The sequence below is a fragment of the Telopea speciosissima genome, chromosome 2 (assembly GCF_018873765.1).
Source record: "Telopea speciosissima isolate NSW1024214 ecotype Mountain lineage chromosome 2, Tspe_v1, whole genome shotgun sequence".
NCBI lineage: Eukaryota > Viridiplantae > Streptophyta > Magnoliopsida > Proteales > Proteaceae > Telopea > Telopea speciosissima.
This window is the reverse complement of record NC_057917.1, coordinates 54,127,261-54,154,488: the sequence shown is the minus strand read 5'-3', so window position 1 is coordinate 54,154,488 and position 27,228 is coordinate 54,127,261. Positions and strand designations below refer to the sequence as shown.

General features: G+C 41.4%; 1 protein-coding gene across 1 annotated transcript; it reads left to right on the top strand.

Annotated features, from left to right (window-relative positions):
* The first annotated feature begins 357 nt into the window (after positions 1-357).
* On the top strand, positions 358-25,373 carry LOC122653186. Its single transcript, XM_043847129.1, has 8 exons — positions 358-1,132; positions 21,392-21,559; positions 21,790-21,888; positions 22,050-22,151; positions 22,278-22,394; positions 22,805-22,945; positions 23,265-23,618; positions 25,080-25,373. Exons 1-8 carry the CDS (start codon positions 539-541, stop codon positions 25,272-25,274), a joined length of 1,770 nt encoding a protein of 589 aa, XP_043703064.1. The 5' UTR covers positions 358-538; the 3' UTR covers positions 25,275-25,373.
* Positions 25,374-27,228: the final 1,855 nt, after the last annotated feature.

Below are 27,228 nucleotides of genomic sequence, written 5' to 3'. Positions count from 1 at the left end.
AATCTCCTAGCTGGTACTTTCCCCCCTCCCAGTTCGATCCCCCTCCATAGGAAATATATATATAAAGCTCCTGATTCAAAAAACAACGAAAAAAAAGGAAAACAAAGGGGAAAGAAAAAAAAGATTTTAAAAGGAAAAAAAGATTTTTCTTTCATTTCCTTTTATTTACCTTGCCACCTAAATTGAACAAAGTGTCCTCAGTTACAGCAGTAGCACGAGACTTTTCGAAAGCTTTAAATTTCGATTTCTCCGCCAAATCTTTCACATCACCTCTAGAGTTGGTAGTTCAAGTAACTAAAGTAGTAGTTGTTAGTTGCTTCTGCTTCTCCACTCTCGTGTAGTCTTGTGACCTGTTTACTTTTCTCCTCTTCATGAAGTCGGTCCTTGCCATCTAAATTTTATGGACCATTTCGTTTCGTTTCAGCTCCACTTCCGTGCTTTGCCACTCCTACCTCTCGTCATGGAAATTTGGAAATGATCAACTTAAAACCCTAGATTTTGAGGTATCTTCCTTTCTTTTTCTTCTTCTTCTCAGGTGATGGCGAGTTCGGCATTTAAATCCACGACGAAGCGATCCTCAATTGGAGCTGCTGCTTCCAATGCGGAGGATGCAGGCTCTTCCAATAGGAACTCAACTCATCATCGCCGGTCCAAGAGCGTCAGCAGATTCTCGGGGCGCTCCCATGCGCTGGACTGGGACGAGCTACCGGCAGCAGCTGCAGCAAAGGGCAGATTCGTGAACGCCTCCAGGGGTTCAGGTTTCCCTGAAACCATCAGTCTCGACGACCTTGCCAATGACTTCTTCCCTCACCATCTCAACCAAAAGGACGAGGACAGGGACCTGGATGTCCTTCTCAGAGTAAGCGAAAGGGGCCGATCACGATCGTCATCAGCCCGCCGCGCTTCTGCCATTGGCAGCTCTTGCTCGTCTGCGACTACGACTACTAGTATGAAAGGTTCGTCTCAGTCTCAGGACCTAAGGCGTGGAAGGTCTGTTTCCAGGCAACACGCGCGACCGGTTGATGCTGTCAATGCCTCGGCTTCCTCTGCCAAAGCTCATTCCGACAGTATTTCTAGTTCCAGGAGGAGGCGTTCCCTCTCTGTTGTGCGCTGTCAGTTTAGTGATTCGGAGGTACGGCTATCCTACTTTACTTTCTCCCCCTCTCTGTTTGTTCAAATATTCTCCTCTTCAGTTTATTTCCTGGAGGTCGGTTTTCCTCTAGGTAGGAGATCATCTTTGGATGATAAGATATCAAGTTATTTAGGATTGACATGTATAAGGCATAACTTTCATCCCTAATAACAGTCTGAATGTGTTGGGAATTGGGATAATCTTGAATTCAGATTGAATGGCATGTTTTGAAATGCTTTCGCAAATTTTCCATTGTTGTGCTGCAAAGAGAAACACCACATTTCTAATCACTTAGTTAACTTTTTGTTATATTTATTGATTGATTGATTCTGTGTAATGACACAGAAATTATTCACTAATTATGAAAAGCAAACAAGATATTGGTGGAATTGAATTTTGATAATGCAATGCTAATTTTTTTTCCTGATACGATGATAAAACTGTTTTTCAATTGGATGACAAATGAACTATATCCCAATCATGAGGTTTTTCCAACAGGCTCGGCGAAAATTTGGAGTGGCTACAAGGAAATGTTAGAGCTGGCTCCCCCCTTGGTGATGGCCTGAACCCTTTCCTCTATGTCCGACCACCCTGGGGTGGTGCCGCCACCACCCAGGACCTCCCTTCTCCCTACCCCTGATCCTCCCTCCCTCTTCTCAACCCAAAACCCCCCTCCCGTGATGGCTTCCCCCTTCACTTTGTCCCTCCCACCTTCACCAGTGGCTCCAAGGCAGCCCATTACGAAGCTAACCTCCTCCTCCATGAAGCTAAGGAATGGGATAGATTCCTAGTGAGGCACTTTATGGGAACCCGACCCCCCTTCCCCCTTGTAAACGCTTCTCCTTCGAAGCAATGGAACACAAATGGTCGTTTTGAAACACACCTGCTAGATAATGGGTTCTTTATCTTCAAGTTTGCTGAAGATGATGACAAAATTAGACTTTTGGCTGGAGGTCCCTGGAATGTTGGAAGAAAACCCTTCTTTCTTTGGCAATGGAACCGCTATCTTCAACTGCATTGTCTCGATCTTAGTTCTCTTCCACTCTGGATCTCTCTCCCTAAGCTCCCTTTGCATCTCTGGTGTGAGGAGGGTCTTAGTGTGATTGGCTCGGTCCTTGAAAATCCTCTCTATTCAAATGGCAGAACAAAACTCCAGGATCGCTTTGCCTTTGCCAGAATTTGTGTGGAAGTTCAGGCGGATTCTCCCCTGCCAGCTTCCATCCTCGTTGTTGATGACGAAGGGTTCTCCTTCAACTAGATGGTTTGGTCATTTGACCGGAAAATGCCATGAAGCTGGGAGTGAAGCCACCGCTGATGCTTCTTTTGCTCGTCCTTCTTCTATCAAAGGTCCCATCCCCTAGTCGAAGCTTCTGAGCAGCATCGTCTCTCCCCCATCATCGTTGAAGTTTCCCCTGCCAGCTTCCTGCTTGTCCTTTGCCATGGAGCTAAGTCCCCCAATCGAAGCTTCTGAGTAGCTTCGTCTCTCCCCCACCATCGCTGAAGTCTCTGCTTCTCTTCCGACAGCCTCTAAGTAGCGCAACCCTAGCCGTGGCCGGAGAAGAAGTCGTCATCAGAAAACTTGCCGGAAGGATCTCCTGTCTTTGATCTCTCCTCGGTGCCTTACTCTGAGCAATTGGTCCCCCGTGCCATCGTAGGTTCAAATCGCTTCTCTCTCCTCTAGCTTGCTTCCCTCTGCGATGATGCAACTTTTCCCTCCCCCTATGAGCACATGGTCCTCGATTAGCTGGCCTCTTGTCTTCTTCCTGAGCCAGTCTCCACTGACCTTGCGCTTGTCGAGCATGCTAAGCCTGTTGACCACATTGACCTTGTTGCCCCTATGCAAACCTCCCTAAAGACTCTCCCCTTACACCTCGGTATCTCTTCCTTTCTCAAGTCGACGACTATGGGAATTTTATCCCTTAGGCCTCCTCTCTCCTCGATTCCCCCTTCCAATGTTATGGTCCCCTCTTTATCCATTCCCTCTGTAGCCCAGCCCAACTCCTGTCCCTCTTTGTCTGGCTCACCTGGTTCTAATGGGCTAGTTCCCTCTCCTTTATCCTTTTCCTCTCTGGTCCAGCCCATCTCTTGTTCCTCTTTGACTGACCCATCTAGTTCTAATGGGCCAATTCCCTCTTCTCTCTCAACCCTTAACTCTACCCGGCTTCCCCCTTTCCGTCGCCGTAACCCCAGCTCCCCTCCTTTCCCTAAGAAGCGCCCCTACCTTTCTTACTCCCTGTCTGCCCTAGAGTTGAATCCGCCTTTCAATTTAGATATCAGAAATTATGCTCTAAGTGATGAGCCTATTGACACGGGTTAGTTGGCCTCTTTCGAGCAGGGCCTGGTGCCTGGCTTGTTTTCTTTTGTGCATTTTTTTGGGTTGGGCTTTGGCCCATTGTATTGTCCCTGCTTTTTGGCAGGGCTTTGTGTCGCTTTTGCTTGTATCCTCCCTTCTCCCTTTTTCTCCCTTTGGTAATTGAATTATTTATTCATCCAAACAAAAAAAAAAAAAAACTATATCCCAACCTATGTGTTGAGATAACCATGCACTATCCCATAATTGATGTGTTGGGACAACCTCTTGTCAAGAGTTTGTGATTTTATCTGCAAAATTTATGTGTCAAACCACAAGGTTTTAGGAATCAGTTAAAAAAAAAAAAACCACAGGCAAAAGAGAAGTTTTTAACTTGAAATTTGGCTAAAATAGATTTGAGGTTTTTAGAAGACATGGCTAAAAAAGTCTTCACCAAGAAAACCATTCGTTCTTGATGGAATCATATCCTGTGGAATTCCTGTTCATTGCTCCAAAGTACTTATTTGTGGTACGTGCATCAAGAGGAAAGAGGTGGGTTTTGGTTGTAAAAGGAGTGTGTGTCTGTGCTGATCTTGAGCATGGATACAGGAGATTTTGTTAGGTTGGCTGCTGCCATAAAATCTTTTCCCAAATGCTTTTAGGTACGAACTTAGAAGCTTCACTTTTCGTCTTATGCCTCAGCCTGTATGTTTCTTGTGAATGTGGAACAGCCAGACAGGATTTCTTCCCACAGTGGTCTGGGCAAGGCTCTTTCGAGTGAGCTGGGGGTATTCTAGCTTTCAGTCTTACCCCTTTACATTTTTCCTACTTTTTCTATACACCCATGTTAACTATTTTGGGTATGTTCTTAAAAAGGAAATCTTTTCATATTTATTATGTACTGATCTAGAAATATATTATGATGCTCTGGATGTTTGAATATATTATGGCAGTTCCAACTGGAGACATTGTTTCCAGTTTGTTTCTACTTTCTATGATATAAGGTGATGCCTAGCTCAACTCAAATTGATGAGCTTTCCCTCATCTACACCTATCACACTGTTGATATGCTAGGGAGAATTTTAGTCATTTTTAAGGTGAATGGTCCCCTTCGATGTGTCCGGTACATTGACAGTACTCCCCAGTTCTCATGCACGCAGGATTTTGATGGGCTATCTTATTTAATTTCCATTGCACTAAATATTCTAGTGACATTTTTTTTTTCCCATTTTTAGTTGAGTTTGTTGAAGGGCCTGTGTGTCAGCAAACCCTTATGCACCAACACAATTTAAGAGATCACATTTTGAAATAAGTTCTTACTATTTGATCTGAAAGAGGTTTGGCTACCTAGATACCTTTTAGATTTTGGCTCACTCAAAAACATAAAACCCTAAATAAATTAGGGTTGCTGGGGGAAGCAAGTGGGTATGAACAGAAAGGAATATAATTAAGAATTTTCATATTTGGAATGTGCTGCTGAGAGGAGGGTGTAGGGTTGAAAGGAGTGATAACAACCAAATCCCTAATTAAATCAAATCAGGAACATCACAAATATATGATAAAATAAGGCGGATGGGTCGAGTAGTAGTGAGCTATTAATACCTCTTAAGAGGAATCAATTAATAAATGGTTAATGCAATTGGCTAGTGAGAACTCATTAAATCCCAATTCAAAAGTGGAGAATGGCCAAGAGCTAAGAATTAGTTGAACACATTCAGATGATTAAATCATTCTTTAAAAAAAGGGTAAAGCTGTTCGTAACTAGCCCGGTCACAACACATTATTGTAACTGGACTTGTTTACCCATCCTATCCCCCTTACCAAGTATCTTAGACAGGATGTTTTTGTACTTTATCACTCCTCCCTCTTCCCTCGACTCCGGCCCTCTCCCACTCCCTCCTACGACAGTGAGATGAATAAAAAGAGGGGAATGGTGGAACCAGATTCCTCTATGATTTCCATCATTTCATCGCAGGCTCCACAAGAGCAAAACCCAGAATATAAAAAATCCCACAAAACTAGCTCTAATAGCAAAAAGCTTTAATGGTTTCCAAACAGTGAGCACCAGCTATGTTTGAAGCTTCGTAAAACCAAATTCTCAGCAGCATGCAGTAAACTAAATTGAAGACAGACATGGGGAAGTTGGACCGTGTAACCTTGGGCTGGCTAGAAATTGGAAATTTGCAATTGTTAAAATTAATTAATGAATGAATTTGGCAAAAAAATTTGACAAAACAAAATCATAACAGAGGTGCTTCAACATTTTTGCCTGCATTTTTGGGGCACATTGGTCATTTTAAGGGTTAAATCACAAATGGACCTTGCTAATATGTCTGTCATGTGTCTCAATGTAAGTGCCCAAAATATAGAGCAAGAGAGAGCAGGACTGGGAATAAGATTGTGAGAACACCAAACTCAAAAAACCACTGTTGAAGTGGCTATCTAGCATGATGAATCTTATGATAGTTTTCCTTAGCATTGAAGAGACCTTATATATTACTTCTCTTTGTGTGCTTAGTTTTATTGCTCTTGCAGTTCCTTGTTGGAGCTAGACAAGGGAAACCTCCTTGTTGGAGCTGGACAAGGGAAACCTTCAGTTGGAATTTTGTTGTTATCAACAACTATTAATTGCTTGGAGATTAGCAGCTATGAAGCAGGAAATAATGTTAAAAAAACTCTTATTCTAGATCCCTTAGGCTTGAAAATCGATTTTTCTCTTCAATTTGTAGGATGCTCAATTACAAGTGTGCAGCACTTTTATGTACCCAACTGGATAAATTAGGTTATCTCCAAGTCCTAATCATGTCTGTGCCTTTGTGGTTACTTAGAAATCCTTCTTTTGAATTAAATTTCCAGAGTTATTCAATTGTTGAGATGTGTTACCCGATATTATAAGGGTATTTTTGGTTTTTTATTTATGCTTTATTTATGTACTTTTGAACAAGGGTAAGATTGTAATTTGGGTTATGACACTGTTCACGTGAACAGTGTCGTGAACAGTGCAATGAACAGTGTTTCCCTTTGTAATCTCTTTTATTATTATTATTATTATAAATAGAGAGCTTGACTGATCTCATTGATCATTCAAGCCATTCACGAAATTCTTGTTTTGTTAACATGGCATCAGAGCCAAATACACTCTAATCTAGGTTTTCAAAACCCGCCTCCCTCCCTTTGATTTTTTTCTCCTTCCCTCCATCGAGCTTCTTCCCTTCTTCTTTCTTCCTTTCTTTTGGTGGTTCTTCTCCCATTAGGGCAGCACTACTGAGGTGATTGTAATGATCTAGCTGCTGCCCCAATATACCTCCTTTTTTATGCCTCTTTTTTGGATTGAGTAGAGCTGAAGCACTGTCTGCGATTTGAAGATTCCTATGTTTTTTGGAGATCAGGCCTCTACATCTGTTTCGGCTGCATCTTCTATTGTGGGATCTTTATTTGATATTGTTCTCAGCCCCTATTTACTTCATCAGATTGGTTGCAGACCCCAGCCCCTTATCGATCTCTCTTCTCAGGGTTTTTTTCAAAACCTTGACATTAATCGATCTTGGGGTTGGGCTGCTGGTTCCTGCTGCATCTGATTGGCATTCTTGCTGCCTTCATTCGACATCATTCCCAGCCTACATATCTGAGATTTTTTGCTCCAATACAACCCTTTTCTATTGGGGGTCGATTCCAGAATTTTTTTGGATATTTTTTGGCTGTTTGCTGCTTCATTGAAGATTGGTTACCTGCTGTAATGACTGGTTCAGATTCTTCTTCGGCCTCTTCTGGCATTGATGGCCACCCTCGGACTGATTTTCTTCCCCTTGCTACCCCAATCAAACTTGATGGCTCTAACTACCTGAAGTGGTCTCGGTCTACCTATTTGACAGTAGCTGGCCTGGCCTTACTGGCCATCTTCTTGGGACAATAACTAAACCAGTGGAAGAGGGTTCTCAGCTCAACAAGTGGTTATCGAATGATGCGATGGTGATGTCCCACTTGATCCATTCTATGCAAGGGGATATCTCAGACAATTTTCTTCTACTGGACACTGCCCATACTATCTGGAATGGTGCCAAAGAGACTTATGGTCGCACGGGGAATGATGCATAGGTCTATGAGATTAGAAAGAAGGCTAATGCCACTACCCAACAGGAGCTCTCTGTCTCCAAATACTATGCTGCCCTCAAGAACATGTGACAACAATTGGATCATTACTCCGACTATCAGCCATCTATTGCTACTGATCTAGTTGCCTATCGCAAACACGTTGACAAAATACATGTCTGTGATTTTTTGGCTGGACTAAATATGGAGTTTGATCCTATTCGGGTGCAAGTACTTGGGCAGTCCCCTTTTCCATCCCTAGAGCAGGCCTTTGCCTTGGTTCATAATGAGGAATCTTGTCGGGTTGCTCTGCTGCAGTCCTCTACTGTTGATTGCTCTGCCTTGCAAGTTGCTTCTAGTACTCCTTCTCTTACCACTACTGATGGTGGTACTGCTGTCCCTAAAGGTCCTGTCAAGTGTGAACACTGCAACAGGCTCTATCATACTAAGGCTCAATGCTGGAAGCTCCATGGGAAGTCTACTGATTTTGAGGAAAAGAAAGCCCGTGGGAAGTTTAAGCCCAAGGCTCATATGGCTGATTCTCTTACTACTGCTGCTGCTGTTGCTGCTGCCCCTTCATCTGACATTGGGCTTACTCAGGATGAGCTCCTAGCTTTCCGTCGCATGCTACAAGCCTCTTCCGCTGCCTCCACTACGGCATCTACACCTGCTGCCCCTCTTGGTTCTAATTTTGCCTCAAGTACTCCAGTCAGTAGTCTGTGTGCATCGGCTGTATCCAGTCCTTGGATTATAGATTCCGGTGCCACCGATCACATGACTAGCTCCTCCCATGTATTTCATCTTTATTCTCCATCTTTTGGCAAAGACAGTGTTCGAGTAGCTAATGGTTCCCTTTCTCCTATTAATGGGAAGGGTTTCATACGCTGCTCACCTACCCTTCTCATTGTGTCATACAGGATCTGGAGACGGGGCGCATGATTGGGGGTGGTAAGATGCAGGATGGTCTCTACTTACTTGACCCGGGTCAGCCTTCTACTTTACATTCGGCTTCCTCTACGACTCATCATTTACTGATCCACCTCGTCCCCGACCTTCATCTCTGCGCTGTCGACTTGGTCATCCATCCCTTAGTACTTTGTCTCTTTTGTTTCCGAGCTTGATTAAGCATTGTAATAGGAATGAGTTTTTATGTGAGGTTTGTGTTTTGGTCAAACAGACTCGTTCCAGTTATTCTTCATTAAATAAAAGAAGTGAGTTTCCTTTTGCTTTGGTTCATTCTGATGTGTGGGGCCTTGCCCGTTGTACTTCCCTTTCTGGTCATCGATGGTTTGTCTCGTTTATTGATTGTTATACTCGTGCCACTTGAGTATACATGATGAGCTATAAAAGTGAGGTCTTCCACTGTTTTCAATTATTTCATCGTATGGTTCAGACCCAATTCAATGCCACCTTGCGCATTTTACACAGTGATAATGGCAGAGAGTACATGGAGGGTCAGTTCCAACTTTATTTGGCTGCACATGGTATTGTCCATCAGACTAGCTGTGTTGATACACCTGCCCCAGAATGGGGTTGCTGAAAGGAAAAATAGACATCTCCTTAAGGTAGCCCGGGCCATTGTTTGCACGGTAGGTTCCTTCTCACTACTGGGGTGATGCCATTCTTACCGCTGCTTATCTCATCAACCGTGTGTCCTTGATGGTCGTTCCCCCGTTGATCTCCTCCAGGGTTCCTCCTCCTTTATGGTTCCCCCCAAAGTTTTTGGTTGTGTTTGCTATGTCCGCAAACATCATCCTCATGGGAAATTTGATCCACGGAGCATTCGGTGTATTTTTCTGGGCTATTCTGCGACCCAGAAAGGATACAAGTGTTACCATCCACCTTCTCGTCGTAGTTTTGTCTCCATGGATATTGTCTTCCATGAGTCCTTGTCATATTATTCCTAGATACCTCTTCAGGGGGAGCAGAATCAGGGTTTTGAAGATGTGTCTGCTATTCTTCCGGCTTCTATTCAGGGGGAGCCCTCTGTAACTTCAGCTCCTATAGTGGCTCCAATTCAGGGGGAGCGTAGACCAGTCAGTCAAATCCCTATTGATAAGGTATATACCCGGGAGCGCACAGGACAAGTTGAGATTGCCACCACAACCATACCACCTCCACAGTCGTCTGCACTTGATCCACATCCAGACCCTACTACATCATCTGGTAAGGATCCTTCCCTTGACTTACCTATCGCTGTTCGTAAAGGCGTTAGGTCAAGCACCCAACACCCCATCTCCAATGTTGTTTCCTATGATGCTTTTTCTCCTTCCTATCGTTCATTTGTTTCTTCTCTTTCCTCTGTTTCTATTCCTCAGAAATGGCAGGAGGCGATTGCAGATCTAAAGTGGAAAGCAGCCATGATGGAAGAAATGACGGCCTTACTTAAAAATGAGACATGGGAGCTAGTTGTTCTTCCTTCGGGTAAGAAACCAGTCGGGTGCAAATGGGTATTTGTTGTCAAGCAGAAGCCAGATGGAACAGTGGATAGATATAAAGCCAGGCTTGTGGCTAGAGGCTTCACTCAGACTTATGGGATCGACTACCAGGAGACATTTGCCCTTGTTGCGAAGTTGAACACTGTCCGGGTCTTACTGTCTTGTGCTGTCAACTTTGGCTAGGACCTACAGCAGTTGGATGTAAAAAATGCATTTCTTCATGGGGAGTTGGAAGAGGTGGTTTATATGGATGTTCCTCCGGTTTTTTCCTCTGACAAGACCCATGGGAATGTTTGTAGGCTCAAAAGGGCACTCTATGGGTTGAAGCAATCTCCACGGGCATGGTTTGGTATGTTTCATTAAGCCATGGTCTCCTGTGGATACAAACAGAGTCATGCTGATCACACTCTCTTCATCAAGAGAAAGGGAGAAAAGGTCACTCTTCTCATAATTTATGTTGATGACATAGTTGTGACTGGTAATGATATAGATGAAGTTTCTCACCTGAAGGCTTTCTTGGGATGGGAATTTGACATAAAAGATCTAGGACAGCTAAGATATTTTCTTGGGATTGAAGTTGCCCGTTCTCCAAAAGGCATCTTTCTCTCCCAGAGAAAGTATGTTCTAGATTTACTATCAGAGACTGGTTTGCTTGGTTGTCATCGTTGTGACACTTCCTTGGAAGCTACTACCGTCTGCAAGAGAAGGATGGTGAACCTACTGATAAGGGCAGATATCAACGATTGGTGGGCAAGCTGATTTATCTCTCCCACACTAGACCAGATATTGCCATTGCTGTGAGTCTTGTGAGCCAGTTCATGCATGATCCTTATTCCAATCACATGGCTGCTGTTCTTCGTATTCTCCATTACTTGAAGTCAGCTCCAGGAAAGGGAATCCTTTTGTCTCCTCATGACCATCTTCGCATTGAGGCTTACACAATCTTGCCGGGGTGGTAACCCGACAGGAAATCTACCTCCGGCTATTGTACTTTTGTTGGAGGAAATCTAGTCACTTGGCGGAGTAAAAAGCAAAATGTTGTGGTAAGATCTAGTGCTGAAGCTGAATTTCGTGCTATGGCCCAGGGCATATGTGAGTTACTGTGGCTTCAGAGTTTACTCCTTGATATCCGTGGTTCTGTTCATCTTCCAATGATGTTGTACTGTGACAACAAAGCAGCAATTAGCATTGCCCACAATCCAGTGCAACATGACCGTACCAAATATGTGGAGATTGACAGATACTTCATCAAGGAGAAGTTAGAGAGTGGGCTGATTTGTATTCCTTTTGTGAAGTCTGGAGATCAACTGGCTGATGTCTTCACCAAAGGGTTGAGTGGGAAGTTGTTTTATCCTAGTCTAGTCAAGTTGGGCATGTGTGATATCTATGCCCCAACTTGAGGGGGAGTGTTGAGATGTATTACCCGATATTATAAGGGTATTTTTGGTTTTTTATTTATGCTTTATTTATATACTTTTGAACAAGGGTAGGATTGTAATTGGGGCTGTGATACTGTTTATGTGAACAGTGTCGTGAACAGTGCCATGAATAGTGTCGTGAACGGCTTCCCTTTGTAATCTCTTTTATTATTATTATTATAAATAGAGAGTGTGACTGATCTCATTGATCATTCAAGCCATTCACGAAATTCCTGTTTTGTTAACATCAATGAAGTTGCTCTATTAGTTCCCCCAAGTTTTTGATGAGAAAATCTGCCTTCTGCTTCTTTTTCTGGCAGACAAACGTCTGTACAACTGAATGGTGGGTCTTCTCTACTCCCTCTGGCATTTTATCCAGCTGAAACAATGAAAAGGAAAACACTGTAAAAGCACAAGAAGGCAAAAAGAAGGTTGGAGTTGGGGAACTCTGATAAGTAGTACATCATCATGATGTAAAAATACAGGTTATTTATATCTGGATGTTAGGACTCCTTTAGACTTTTGTGGCATATGAATATGTGACTTCCCCAGCTTTCTAGGCACTGCACCCTACCCCCACTGATGCAGATACATTCTACTCCAAACAGTACCATCGCAAGAAGGGAGAAACCAGGCCTAAACTAAGTTCGCTTAGTTCAAGCCAGACCCTCCAGTCCTAAATATTCTAGCCCAAGTTTCAGTTAACTCCAGTCAAGATGGGTCAAAAGTAATTAATGCATATTTGCTGAAAAATAGATCAATTAATTCCAGTCCAAGACTTACTCAAGAAGTTTCAAGAGTAATATGTGCTGAAAAAGAAAAGCATTTACTAGTTAGATGTAACTAGTTGTTGAAATAGGCTGCTTACCCGATTGGGGTAAGTAGTCCTAGTTAGATTAGGATTAGTCCTACTAGTCCTAGCTGATTAGGATTAGTCCTAGTCAAGTTAGGAGTAGTACTAGTCAGATTATGATTCTCTTCTTTTATTTTTCCCTTTGTTTTATTGTTTTTCCCTCAGCCGAGTCCTATTCTGGCATTCCTAGTTGTATTAGGAATTCCTAATAGGATTAGGACTGAGGCAACATTCCTATTTGTACTTTGATTAATTGTACTTCAATTCTATATAAATAGAGGGCCTTGGTGATCGGTTAAGATCATTGAAGCATTATTTTTCACTGCTGTTTACATGGTATCAGAGCCACTTCTGATCTGAAGAAGCAGCCCTCTCGATTCTCTGGTTTTTTCTTCTCCAACTCTCTAAGCTATTGGTTCTCTCCTTCTCTAACAGTCTCGGTTACTAGTTCTCTTCTTCTCCACCACTCTCGGACTCTCTATCTCACTTAGGGCAGCAACTTGGAGGTGAATCCAATGAAGATATAGCTGCTGCCCTCAATGACACCTCACTAAAGATTGAAGACACTGGTGTGACCTAATTCTGCCGGCAGACCCTCCATCGTTAGAGATCAAGCTACTTCTTCAACTACAGTTTGACTTTTGGTTCTTTGGAGATTGGTTCCTGCCATTATTGGTCTACACCAATCCTTTATAGAAGACTGCAGCTTTGGATCAAATCTAATTCAGATTCCAAACCTGCGATATTTCTGTATTTTAATTTTTCCCCTAAATTTTGATAAATTTATGGTTTCTTATTAGCTCATCCGAAGGAGCTAATTTTTGGAGGACTTCTTCCCCACTACTAGAGGAGCACTCGATCAGTTTTTCAGCCTATTTTGACGGCTGAAATTGCTGCAACTTCAAAACCCTTATTTCAGATTTGATTCAATTTTTTGAAGATCTGTTTTTTTCAAATTTGTGGATCGATTTATGCCTTGCTCAACTATGGGTGATTCTGAAACAACTACTGCTACTTCTGGAGGGGATGGTCAGCCTAGGAATGACTTCCTTCCCTATGCTGCTGCCATTAAGCTTGATGGTACGAATTATTTAATCTGGGCCAGATCACTATCCTTGACTGTGGCTGGTAGGGGATTCATTGGCCATCTTACTGGCACCACCAAACAACCTGCTGAAGAAGGTGCTGCCCGTACTAAATGGGCTACCAACGATGCTATGGTGATGTCATTCGTTTTAAATTCTATGACCACTGATCTATCCAGTCAATATCTCCTCCTTGACACTGCTACTCAGATATGGACTGCTGTCAAGGGAACTTATGGTCGATCAGGAAGTGGTGCTCAGGTTTATGAAATCAGGAAAACACTCCAAAACACTACTCAGAAGGAGATGTTTGTCACTAAATACTATACTGCCCTCAAGTGTTTATGGCAGCAATTGGATCATTATGCTAGGTTTCAACCTACTACTACTACTACTGATATTACTGCCTATTATTCTTATGTTGATCAGTTTCGGGTCTATGATTTCCTAGCTGGACTCAATGATGATTATGATCCTATCCGGGTGCAAGTCCTTGGTCGGGTTCCTTTCCCTACTTTAGAGGAGACCTTTTCTTATGTTCACAGTGAAGAGACACGAAGGGCTGCCATGATGCTTACTCCCAAAGTTGAGAGATCAGCCTTACAGACTGCTGGCTCCACCCCTGTTACTTCTTCTGACAGGTGTTGCTGCTACTACCACCAAAGAGCCTGTGAAGTGTGAGCATTGTCACAAACCATATCACACTAAGGCTCAATGTTGGAAATTACATGGGAAGCCAGCTGATTTTGAGGCCAAACGTGGTCGTGCTAAGTCTAAAAACAAAGCCAATCACACTGAAAGTTTAGCTCAAACTCCCACTGCTGATATCGGTTTCTCCCAGGAAGAACTCCAGGCTCTACGTTGTATGTTGAACGCATCCGCTGCCTCTACTACATCTGATGCCAATTCAGGTTCCTTCTCTGCCCGTACAGGTATTTCCTTTGCTGGTCATTGTGCCTCAGTAGTTTCCACTCCATGGATCATAGACTCCGGTGCTACTGATCACATGACAGGTTCTTCCAGCCTTTTTAATACATATTCTCCTGCTTCTGGTAAGGATAAAGTCAAAATTGCTGATGGGTCCCTCTCCTCCATATCAGGGAAAGGATCCATTGGTTGTTCTCCTTCTCTTACCCTGTCATCTGTGTTGCATATTCCCAAATTTACAACTAACCTTCTTTCTATTAGCAGTATCACTAAATCCCTGAATTGTAAAGTGACTTTTTTTCCCACTCACTGTGTCTTTTAGGAACTGGACTCGGGAAAGACGATTGGATCGGGTAAAGTGCATGGCGGATTGTACCTGCTTGATGGCGATCCTACACCTACCCAGGGTTTACCGTCGGCATCTTTCTCTTCTGAATTACATAAATGGCACTCTAGGCTAGGCCATCCCCCTTTAGGTATTTTATCAAATTTATTTCCAACATTAGTTAAAGACTGTAATAAGGAAGACTTTTTTTGTGAGCCTTGTGTCTTGGCTAAATAGACACGTTCAATTTATCCTATTTCTAATAACAGATCCTCTTCCTTATTGCATGTTGTTCATACTGATGTGTGGGGTCCTAGTAAGAAAGCTTCCTTGTCTGGACATCGGTGGTATGTCACTTTTATTGACTGCTATTCTAGGTTCACTTGGTATACCTTATGCATACAAAAAATGAAGTTTTTTCGTGTTTTCAGCACTTTCATCAATTGGTTAAAACCCAATTTAATGGCACTCTTCAAACTTTGAGGAGTGACAATGGGAAAGAGTATATGGAAGGTCAGTTCCAAAAATACCTTACTGGCCATGGAATTCTTCATTAGACCAGCTGTGTTGACACTCCAGCCCAAAATGGTGTGGTTGAGAGGAAAAACCGCCACCTCTTGGAGGTGGCTAGGGCTCTTATATTTGCTCGCAATGTCCCTGCCCTTTATTGGGGGGACGCTGTCCTTACTGCAGTCTATTTAATTAATAGGCTGCCCAGTCGTGTTCTTCTTTCCAAAGCCCCTATTGAGCTATTACGTGGCTCTTCTTCCTTTACAGTTCCACCTAAGGTGTTTGACTGCGTTTGTTATGCCAGGGATACAAGGTCCCCTGGTAAACTTGACCCACGTAGTCTCCGCTGCATTTTCTTGGGATACTCTGCTACTCAGAAGGGGTACAAATGTTATTACCCTCCATCCCGCAAGACTTTTGTCAGCATGGATGTTGTTTTTCATGAAAGCGTTCCATATTATATGTCCCCACCTCTTCAGGGGGAGAGTGTTAGTGAAGATGTGCTGACTATTGACTCTCCACCTCCACTTCAGTCTGTTTACCATGAGTTTGAACCTGTTCGGCCTACCCTTAATACTCCCCCTGAGTCAGGGGGAGAGGTTCTTATACTGGGGGAGACTATTTCTATTCAGGGGGAGCAATCTACCCCTGCCCAGATTCCTATCCAGAGGACTATTAGTGAATTTCAGAGGAGGATTGATGCTAGTAACATGAAGACCTATGCAAGGAAACATAAGCAGGTTCAATCAACTGTTGCTCTAGTACCCATCCAATTGTCGAACCTGGATCCAGAACCTTCCTCTCCACCTTGTAATGTTCCTTCTCCTGAGTTACCTATTGCTCTTCGCAAAGGGGTCAGGACTTGCACTCAGCATCCCATATCTCATGTTGTTTCTTATGACTCTCTTTCCCCATCCTTTCGTGCTTTTGTTTCCTCTCTTTCTTCTGTTCGTATTCCTAACAATTGGCAGGAAGCTCTATTAGATGGAAAGTGGAACGCAACTATGATGGAAGAAATGGAAGCCTTGAAGAAAAATAACACATGAGAGCTTGTGGTTCTTCCACCTGGGAAGAAAACCGTTGGATGTAAATGGGTGTTTGTGGTGAAACAGAAGGTGGATGGCATTGTGGATAGGTATAAGGCACGACTTGTGGCCAAGGGGTTCACTCAAACATACGGCATTGATTACCAGAAAACTTTTGCACCTGTTGCAAAGTTAAATACTGTTTGTGTGTTATTATCTTGTGTAGTCAACCTTGGATGGGATTTGTAGCAACTAGATGTAAAAAATGCCTTCCTAAATGGAACACTGGATGAGGAGGTGTATATGGACATTCCACCAGGGTTCTCTTGTGACAGAAACCAAGGAAAAGTGTGTAGGCTAAAGCGTGCACTTTATGGGCTGAAGCAGTCACCTCGAGCATGGTTTAGCCGGTTCCATAAGGCCATGATTTTTGTGGGCTATAAGCAGAGTAATGCTGATCACACACTCTTTATAAAGAGGGCTGGTGAAAAACTCACTGTTCTTATAGTCTACGTTGATGATATAGTGGTTACCGGCAATGATGGTGATGAGATCAGACGGTTGAAGACCTTCCTTGGACAAGAATTTGAGATTAAAGATCTAGGAAAGCTACGATACTTTCTTGGGATTGAAGTGGCCAGATCTTCTAAAGGCATTTTTCTCTCCCAGAGGAAGTATGTCCTAGACTTATTGGCTGAAACCGGGTTGTTAGGCTGCCATCCTTTAGATACTCCTATGAACCCTACTGTTTGACTCAAGGAAAAAGTGGGTGAGCCTATTGATAAAGGCCGGTACCAAAGACTTGTAGGGAAGCTGATTTATCTCTCACACACTCGTCCTGACATTGCTGTCGCCGTGAGTACTGAGCCAGTTTATACATGATCCCTACTCTTCTCATACTGAAGCTATTCTTCGTATCTTGCGCTATTTGAAGTCAGCTCCTGGAAAAGGAATTCTTCTGCCTGTGTATTGACCATCTACGAATAGAAGCATACACTGATGCTAATTGGGTTGGTTCTGCAGATCGTAAGTCTATTTTTGGGTATTGCTCCTTTGTAGGTGGAAATCTTGTCACATGACGTAGCAAGAAGCAAAATGTAGTTGCTCGTTCTAGTGCCGAAGCTGAGTTTCGAGCTATGGCACAAGGTATTTGTGAGTTACTCTGGCTTAAAGGTTTGCTACAAGATCTTGGTGTTCCTATTCGTCTTCCTATGATGTTGTACTGCGACAACAAGGCTGCAATCAGCATAGCACACAATCCTATACAGCATGATCGTACCAAGCATGTTGAGGTGGATAGGCATTTCATCAAAGAGAAGTCAGAAGATGGACTGATTTGTATTCCCTTTGTGACATCTGCGGATCAACTTGCTGATATCTTCACCAAGGGATTGTCTGAAAAATTGTTTTATCCCAATCTAGTTAAGTTGGGCATGATCGACATCTTTGCTCCAACTTGAGGGGGAGTGTTGAAATTGGCTGCTTACCCGATTGGGGTAAGTAGTCCTAGTTAGATTAGGATTAGTCCTACTAGTCCTAGCTGATTAGGATTAGTCCTAATCAAGTTAGGAGTAGTACTAGTCAGATTATGATTCTCTTCTTTTATTTTTCCCTTTGTTTTATTGTTTTTCCCTCAACCGAGTCCTATTTTGGCATTCCTAGTTGTATTAGGAATTCCTATTAGGATTAAGATTGAGGCAACATTCCTATTTGTACTTTGATTAATTGTACTTCAATTCTATATAAATAGAGGGCCTTGGTGATCGGTTAAGATCATTCAAGCATTATTTTTCACTGCTGTTTACACTAGTAAAGTAGTGAAGTTTTATTTCAGTCAATAGGTCAGTTTCCTTGTTAGTTGTGAAAGACCTTGAAAATGTAAAGTTCAGTAATTGGTCAAAAGTCCAGGAGGAAGCCCTGATAAGAGACTAGAACCCTCCTAGCCACTCTATATAAGGAGCGGCCTGTAAGCTAATGGAAGAACATAATTTGAATGAAATCTTGCCTTTGCCTATGTAACTGTGAGATACAGAGTTTATAGGTGAGATTCCTTGTTTTGGGGTTGGTGAGATTCTAACCAAAGCCTGGTTGAGAAGTCTTGGTCATATGATCATATCCTCTTTATCTTTTCCTTGTTCCTGTAATTTTTGAGTTATTCACATATTTGATTCGGAAGGTGTTTGGTTGCTGCTTATAACCGAAAAATATATTCCATCAACCTTCCAACGAAGGTGGCTCGACAAGTTGAACACCATTCGTCAAGGAAACCTTTCAGTTGAAGAATACATGGACCAATTTGATACGTTGGTATCTCGAATTGGTCTAACCGAAGAAGCCGACCAGCTCATCTCACGATTCAGGTTAGGGCTGAAACCTGAGATTCGTGACAAGATTGGAGTAACCGAGATATGTAGCTCACAAGATTTCCTGGAGAAGGTCCTTCAAGCTGAATATTTGATTAAGCCAACTATTCAGAGATTTTTAGTATATTCTCAGTGGGGGATGATTTGGGAAGCGAATATCTAGGGCTTGGTTCGCCTATAGAAAAGGCAATCTGTGCCAAGAGTATCTGGCCAAACCAAACAGTAGTAGAAGAGATCAGATAATTCCTTTGTAGCTCGGTAGAAAACAGGAAAGTGCAAACTGTGACAGAAATACAAGGAACATTAAAGGAAGAAAGTGAGTATAATAATAATAAAGGAGAAGTAAAGAGAGGGATGAGAGAGAAGATCAGAAACGATAGAGAGGCAGGAAAGAGAGCACACACTCACAAGTCAAAACTGTAACCCGCAGGTAAACCCATTCTTCAAATTCAATTCATTCCAAATCTATGTCTTGCGTAGGTTACAACCTTGTATTTAAAGAGGACATAAAGACTCTTAATAGTAATCTAAAAATTGAAATTAAACTTGACTCTAATTGGACTCATAAACTCCTAAATAGACTCTACCACTAATTAGCCTATTAAAGCTAAAACATGAATTACAAGATAAACCCAAGTAATAAAAATCCTATTAAATAAATAAATTAAATACCCTACTGAACCCAAAACCCAATTGGACCCAATTCGTCTTCATTTGGGTCCCCCAATGGATTTGGGCTGGTCCAAGGAATTGCTCCTGCGTCAACCATGATTGCATAAAAGCATGGATTTCGTGCTTGAACTTCCCACTACTAGGGAAAAACACGACTCTATTTTTGTGGTGGTGGACAGGTTCTCAATAATGGCTCACTTCATATCTTGTTGAAGTACTTATGATGCTATCCATATTGCAGCCATATTTTTCAAAGATGTGGTGCTACTACATGGACTGCCAGAATTGATGGTCTCTGATCGTGATGTTAGTTCATGAGTTATTTTTAGAAGACTTTGAGGTTAAGGACAAGCACAAAATTTCAATTTTCTACAGCTTTTCACCCACAAACGGATAAACAAAAGAAAGTTATGAATCCAAGTTTAGGCATTCTCCTACAGTGTCTTGTACGAGATTACGAAAAGACTTGACCATCAATACTTGACATTGCTGAGTTTGCCTACAACAATTTCATCCACAACACTATAGGCGGTATACCTTTTGAGATGGTACTTGAATTCAGCCCAAGAGGCCCACAGATTTGGTACCTCTCCCTCCTAATGCACAAGTTAGTGTTGAGGCTAACTAGTACATTAGGAGGGATTGCAATCAGCAATGATGTGTACAAGGCTGCAGCTGATCGTCATCGCCAATTTGTTGAGTTCCAATCGGGAGACATGGTCATGGTACAGATTGCTTTGGAGAGGTTTACTCCTGGTACCAATACAAATTTACACCATCGGAAGATGGCTCCATTCAAGGTGCTGAAGCGAATTGGACCCAATGCGTATGTACTTGAGTTACCGCCAAACATGTTTGTTAGCAACATTTTTAATATTGTTGATCTAACTCTATATGAGGGACACCGATGAGGGTGATAGCGAGCATACCCTTCTATTGCATCAATTTGCTTCATTGGATAAGGATGAGATTGAAGACGTCATCAGCAGCAAGTTTGACAAGGAAAGGAGGCGATTATCACTCTTTCCTGGTCAAATGGAAGGGTCTACCAAGACATGACTGTACATGGATTCATGGAGAGGATTTCAAGCGCATCAACTATGAGCATTATATATCCTTTCTACATCCGTCGGAGTCGAATGTTTTCAAGCCGGGGAGAGCTGATCAGATAAATTCTATTCCAAACAGTACCATCACAAGAAGGGAGAAGCCAGGCCTCAACTAAGTTCAGTTGGTTGAGGCCAGACCCTCCAGTGGTAAATATTATAGCTCAAGTTTCAGTTAACTCTAGTCAGATGGGTCAAGAGTAATTAATGCATGTTTGCTGAAAAAGATATCAATTAATTCCAGTCCAAGACTTAGTGAAGAAGTTTCAAGAGTAATATGTGCTGAAAAGAAAGCATTAACTAATTAGTTGTAACTAGTATTAAAGTAGTGTGGTCTTATTCTTATTTCAGTCAATAGGTCAGTTTCCTTGTTCGTTGTGAAGGACCTTGAAAATGTAGAGTTCATTAATTGGTCAAAAATCTAGGAGGAAGTCCCCACAAGAGTCTAGAACCCTCCTAGCCACCGTATATAAGGAGCTGTCTGTAATCTAATGGAAGAACAAAATTTGAATGCAATCTTGGCTTTGCCTACATAATTGTGAGATACAGAGTTGCTTGGTGAGATTCTAAGCAAGGCCTGGGTGAGAAGCCTCGGTCATATCCCTTAATCTTTTCCCTATTCCTGTAATTTTTTAGTTATTCACATATTTGTTCCGGAAGTTATTTGGTTGCTGATCATAAGGAACAAACAGCACATGAACTTGTGTCAGTTTTACTGTTCTCACTTCCCTACGATCCTATCTAGTAAGGATTCTGATTCTGTCTCCAGGACCGAACCAGGACCTCATCACCGACCCCCTCTCCAAATACATAAATAAATAAAAAGATTTTAGTTAATTGGTTCCAGCAAATCAACCCTGTTGGATGCCCTTAGCATCAGATTTATTCACCTATTCTTGGAAGGTCGGAGAGGAGAAGAAAAATTATACATGAGATGTTTAGGATCATCATGTCAAATAGCACCCTGGCTTCCTACATGTGTTCAATGTGCATGATAAGGAAGGTTGTGGTGGGGGTTGACCATATCAGTCATTCTTTAGATATGAAGCTACAATATGGACTTCTTTTGGATAGTATCATACACTTGTACAGTGTCTTCATCATTTTCTTGCACAATAGAAAGTGAATAAGTTTTTTCTCTTTAATTTCTATTGACAGGGTGATGTGGATCCTTCACAAATATCTAGCAGCCATGCTAAGCTAAAGAATCACACCAGTGGAAATCACAAGTGGTCTTCATCACATAAGCCAACAGCTCCTGACCATCAGTGCCTGAAAAGATCTCTTAGTCAAAAAGATTTATCGAAGTTATACGATGACTACTCTGTAAGAAATGTTCATCTCTTAGAGCTAAACAAAGCCTGATTTTTTATTCTTATTATTTGTTTGAGGACAAGAAATAGAGGATGTTCAGAGTTGTAATAATGAGTAACTGAAAAATATCCTGGTTTAATGACCGTGCTGTAGTCCTTGCTGTAGATTTGTATCATATTTGTTTGGGAGCTTTATCTGTGGAAACAATGCAGACTTAAAAGGACATTTTTGGAACCTTTCAGAGCCACTCTTCTGCATTAACTGATGATGAAGCATGGAATGCTTGTTCCGGTAAAAATGGAACTGAGAGGACAATCCGAACAGTTTATGCACAGAAAAAGGTTGGTGTCTGGAATAGAGCAGCTAATTTAAATGAGCTGTATATTGCACTGGATCAGATACTGGCGCTCTTAGCCTGTGGTGAAAATTAAACTTTTGACCTCATTTGAGAGTTTTAAAGAAGTATCTTTTTTTGCTTTTGTCATTTTTTTTACACTTACAGATAGACCATCCCACTGGAGATGGAGAAGGAACTGCATTGTATGAATCCATGCGAGACGAACTCCGACATGCGGTTGAAGAAATCAGGATTGAGCTTGAACAGGTATTTGGTGAATCTGTCTTTCCCGACTTGCTGTACTACTGAATGTGTCCTGTTCCAGTTGTGTAAGACTTGTGCAAAAGCTTGATTATTTGCTGAAGCTTGTGGTGTCCTGATGTACTTTTGCAGGCCATGGTGAAAACAAGGCCCTCTTTAGTGGATGGTGATTGCTTGCAGTCAAACAATTCGGATGTTCTTGGGGCTGTTGCCATGATCCGAAAGAATTTCACATCTAAGTTGGAACAGGTACTAATTGCCAATTTAATTAATTTTCAGAACTCTGACATATCTTCTCATCATCTTGCTTCTATCTGATAGTTAATAACCTCTATTCTGTTTATTGTACTACCTAAGCTCCTGACCTAGTTAACCTTCAACCAAAATGTAGGATGGTGCAACGAGGAGAATCACTATTTGATATACTTGACTTTGATATTTCTTTTTGATCAGCAATTAACCTGATCAGAGATCAGTTATTACCTAACTATTACATTCTCTTGGATGTCCCAAAGAATTGAGCTGAACTTTAGATGAAAGTTTCAAAACAAGGATATGGTAATCTGATAGGTTATTTGGGCTTCTATTGCTGCAATGTCGTTTTATTGAATTTGTCTTTATTGCTGCAATGTTGATGGATGTGAACATATATCTTTCAGTCAGAAAAGCGTAAAAAGGATTTGCTAGCTGAGATGATGGTTGAAGAACAACGTGGTTGTGAGCTTTCTAAGATTGTTAGAGAATTGCTTCCTAATCCAGAGAAGGCTGCCATTGCAGAGAAGCCATCGCGAGCTAGAAAGGTAGAATGCTCTCTCTCTCTTGCTCACAAAACAACACATGCACACAGATGCACCAACAAACCCACAAATGTGCAACATGCCTGGAAGTGCAGTGGGTAGATGTTGATGTCCTTTATTCTCTCTCTCTCTCTGTGACACACACATGGAGGCACTACCAATCCAGGGCACATTAACAAGCATGCAAGTCGAGTGGACATGTCATTGTCAAGCCTGTATTTACTATGGTAGTATGGTTACAGTTAGTGGTCCTGCAATGAAAGAGCTGTAAGTGGACCCTTACCTAACCCTCCCTTTTCTTTAAAATCTTATTTGCTTTCAGAAGAGCAATGATAGAAGTAGGATGACCAAGTGCTTGACTGAGGAGGCAGAGAAGTATTTCGAAGACTTTATTTCAAATGTTGAAGATACAGACATTTCATCATTCGATGGAGAAAGGAGTGATGCTAGTTCAACATTAGGAGGAACAACAAGGCCAAAGGACCTATTGATCCATTGTGGGGAATCAGAAACTTTTGGGATTTCAACAGGATCTTCCCTTCCTGTTGAAATGGACGGAGTTGTTCTTCCTTGGTTGAGGTGGGATTCTAGCAGTGACCACTCTCCTCTATTATGCAAGAGTAAGGAGGAAGCAATGACAGTGACAGTGCAAAACAACGTTCATGATGCACCTTTGGTAATTCTCGAGTTTCTTATATTATTTATAAACAGTGTGCTTGTATTCCATCTTCAAGTTGATGGCTGGGATTCAAAGTTATTTGCATGAATATGTCATTGACAGTTAGTGCTAGATATCAAAGTTATTTGCATGAACATGTCATTGATTTGCAGTTTTATGGACTGATTTTAAAGTTGGTTGCAGTCAGTGCCATATATAGAGAATTAGGGGTTTCCAAATATCTATATTTTAACCTATGAAAGTTATTAATTTTTTATTTATTGGGAGCTTATATATATTTTACTTGGGGGGAGGGGAAAGTGGTGGAGGCCCCAAGGGGAGTTGATCTTATGACCTCTTACTTTTGGAACTTATTTAAATTGAATGAAGGCAGGTGATATTGAGGCTTTCAGCTGTCGTATTGGAATCTGACTGATGTTGCCTGCATTTATTTGCACAAATGCCACTCAAAAATTCTTGTCCAATTGTTGAAACAACAACAACAATAAAAGTAAATGTATCCTTACAAAGACAAAATATTGATAATAAAAGTAAAAGAAAATTAACACAGCACAACAATTACAAATCAGTCTTATACAAACTAACTGGGGTCGGCTACACTGATCCTTGCCCTCCAATCAGCTCTATTCGGCGTCATACTTGAAACAAGTCCAAAACTATGCATGTCTTGTCCAATTATTGAAACTCTATCAAAATAACAACCCTTTTAACAAACTTACAATAGCTATGAGTCTATGACCACATTGAAAGTGTTTTGCAGCTTTCTAGACAATGTTATTTCCTCATGGGTAGTTTTTTAGTAAGAAAATGGGCAGGTGCTATCAACCAGTTTATCTGTTAGATTGGGATTTATGAGGGCATTTCCATTCATTCATGGGGAGATGGAATTGGGTTGAGTTTGAATATCAAAGTACAGCACTTGATAGTTCTGTGGCCATGTCCCATTTATATAATTTCCTTCACTTCATTCATGTTTCATGAGTTCTTATTAACATCTATGCAAACTCCAATGTGTGCTCGAAAATCTTAATACGTAAAGCTCCTGATGCTTTAGATTCTATGTGGGGTGTATAATTCTGATGAACTCATTGAGGAAGAAAGACATGTTTATGGCTCCCAGTTTATGGAAACCTTGAACATGAAAGATGGAGGAAAAAGATGATAGAAGAGTTCTTTGGGACTTATTAATCTGTCTATTCCTGGTCTTGCATTAACTTGACCTTTAAGTTTAATCTATACAACACCTTATGATATGCCTAAAAGCTCCTTTGTGGTTGTCTTTCAACATGATTTATTGTGTGGTTTGCATCATTCTAAATGCTGCAAACAAGTTCTTGATTTAACTAGTAACATAAGGTTTCTGGTGCACCACATATGTCCTCTATACTCTCTGTATTTTATACTAATTAGACTAGTTGACATTTATTTCTTCATTCTCTGTATGAGCTCATGTTACAGGAGGTCGGTAGAGGGTTTGCAGTACCCAGAGGCTGCCTGTGCCACTCTGCTGTTGGCGAACCAAGTGGATCGTGGTTTGACAGAGACGAGTACCCTCACTTCCCTGACAGTGAGGACCTCCTTATTGAATGTTGGATGCAACGGCAGAGAATAAATTCAGGTGGGCTTATTCTCTGCACAAGAACTTATCTTTAGTTCCAACCATTTGTATTCATGTTCTCTACTTGAATAACTGAAATTCCGTCTTTTGTATAGATCTTATATCTAATACACCTTGGATCTTTTAAGTAGCAAGCAACATTCTTGGGTTGTACTTTTGTGGAACTTATTATTTTGCATCTGCCCAAGGAATTTGCATTCTTTTTATTTGTGGCTTTGAAAAGCCACTATATTAGAAGGTTCAATTTCGGCCAGAATGAAACAAAATTTACATATAAGAGTCATTGTTATACACTTATACCTAAAGAAAGGGAGATTTTCATATCCTGAGACTGCATGAAGTTGATTTTTTTTTCTTCAATCCCTTGTTAGTCTTGTGAAATGGTATACATGGTAAATATCTGGATCGAATGTTATCCAGCCTCTCAATTTATAACGTGGGTTTGGTTAGATTCCCCATGGTTAATGGTTTTCTGTTTGAGCTTCCCTAGCTAATCTATAGATGGTCTGAGATATTTTGCTAGTAATTCAAGAACATGAGCACTTGCCATCTGATACAAGACCGTTTGATTCTATGGACAATGTCAACATTGCTGCACAACCAATGGTCAGCAGGTGCAGTTCTCCCACACTAGCTTGCCACAGATTTAATAATTCTTGAAGAAGAAGAGACACTGTTAATTTTATTGTCTTCTTTTTCTCTTGTGATGTCCTGATTAATTAATGGTTAGTTATCCATGTAACAATGGAAGGTGATGTTTACGAAAATCACAAGATAATACCGACTTATTCGTTTTTACGGTTTTTTTTTAATCTAATTGTCCATTCCCACTCAGAGTTAGTAGAGTGCATAGTATTGTCTAGACTCTAGAGTATTGGAATACATGCATGGACATCCTCGAGATGCATGTCATTCCACCAGGGGGTATTTGATAGGATATTAGACTTGTGAAATTTGTCACGTGGTTAATCTAGACCATGTCATCTCTATCCAAAGGTCGCGGGATGTGCGTGGAAATAGGTTCCGAATGCATTTCTGAAATCTCACCGTCCATCCTCATGGTAGAACAGATGCCTAAAATTCCTTGGGTTTATCACAAATCTATTTGTCATCATTAATCTCACTTTATGTTGGAGGTCAAAAATGCCCTTTAACTTCATTCAAGTGCAATGTTGGCCACCATAGAGGAAGGTTGAGGAAAACTTAGTCCATATAAATTAGGCTAAGGTTAATCAGCACAATCCATCTTGCTAAGCTTATTAAGATGGTCTACCATTTTTCTGCCATATGGACGGTTGGGTTTGGCTAACTAATCGTTGGATAAGATGTTCTCATTATGGATTAGCCAAATGTTAAATTTCACTCTTAAATTCAATAATTGTATTTGTTACATCCATGTTTGTTCATATTATTTTTTCATCATTCCCTGCATTTAGTTAAGTTTTTGCAACTTTGCACCACATGGCTGGCTGGGGTAGACAATTGTTACACCCAGAGGCTCCCAAATCTCTCCTTGTACGATCAACATAGGTATAATTAGTTGGAATAATCATTAGTAAAGATCAAGTTTGAGAGAAGCCATTGTTGAGATTGAGTAGCATGTGATGATCGAAAGCTTCTGTTCGCCAAGATGTAGTCTCTCCGCCTCATTGTGTGTTTCCTCTCCACCTTTGTGCTTGTTTCCTTATCTTTTTGAAATCCACCATCCTCCTCAGTTTACTATCTCACCGAGAACCTAGTCTGTGAGAGCAGTGTTGCCATCACCAACGTTGAAGCAATCGTAGCAGCGAACATTGATAGATCTACAAGAACAAAATCTCCAGCTCAGGCAGAGTTGAGTCACAACAGCAAGATCGCTTGATCGTCGCCAGTTCCGTTTCAGTTGTAGCAGCAGCAACAATAAACTTCGGCAGATAAGAGAGAACAACATTGTGAGCTCCATCGCAAGAATCTAGTAAAACATAGATCTTCGCAAATCGATCTGCACTC

Excerpts from the sequence above, each read along its gene's own strand:
- LOC122653186 (XM_043847129.1), top strand. The coding sequence starts at position 539 with ATGGCGAGTTCGGCATTTAAATCCACGACGAAGCGATCCTCAATTGGA. Across the intron at positions 21,560-21,789 it reads AGTTATACGATGACTACTCT|AGCCACTCTTCTGCATTAAC; the intron begins GTAAGAAATGTT and ends GGAACCTTTCAG. Across the intron at positions 23,619-25,079 it reads ACGTTCATGATGCACCTTTG|GAGGTCGGTAGAGGGTTTGC; the intron begins GTAATTCTCGAG and ends CTCATGTTACAG.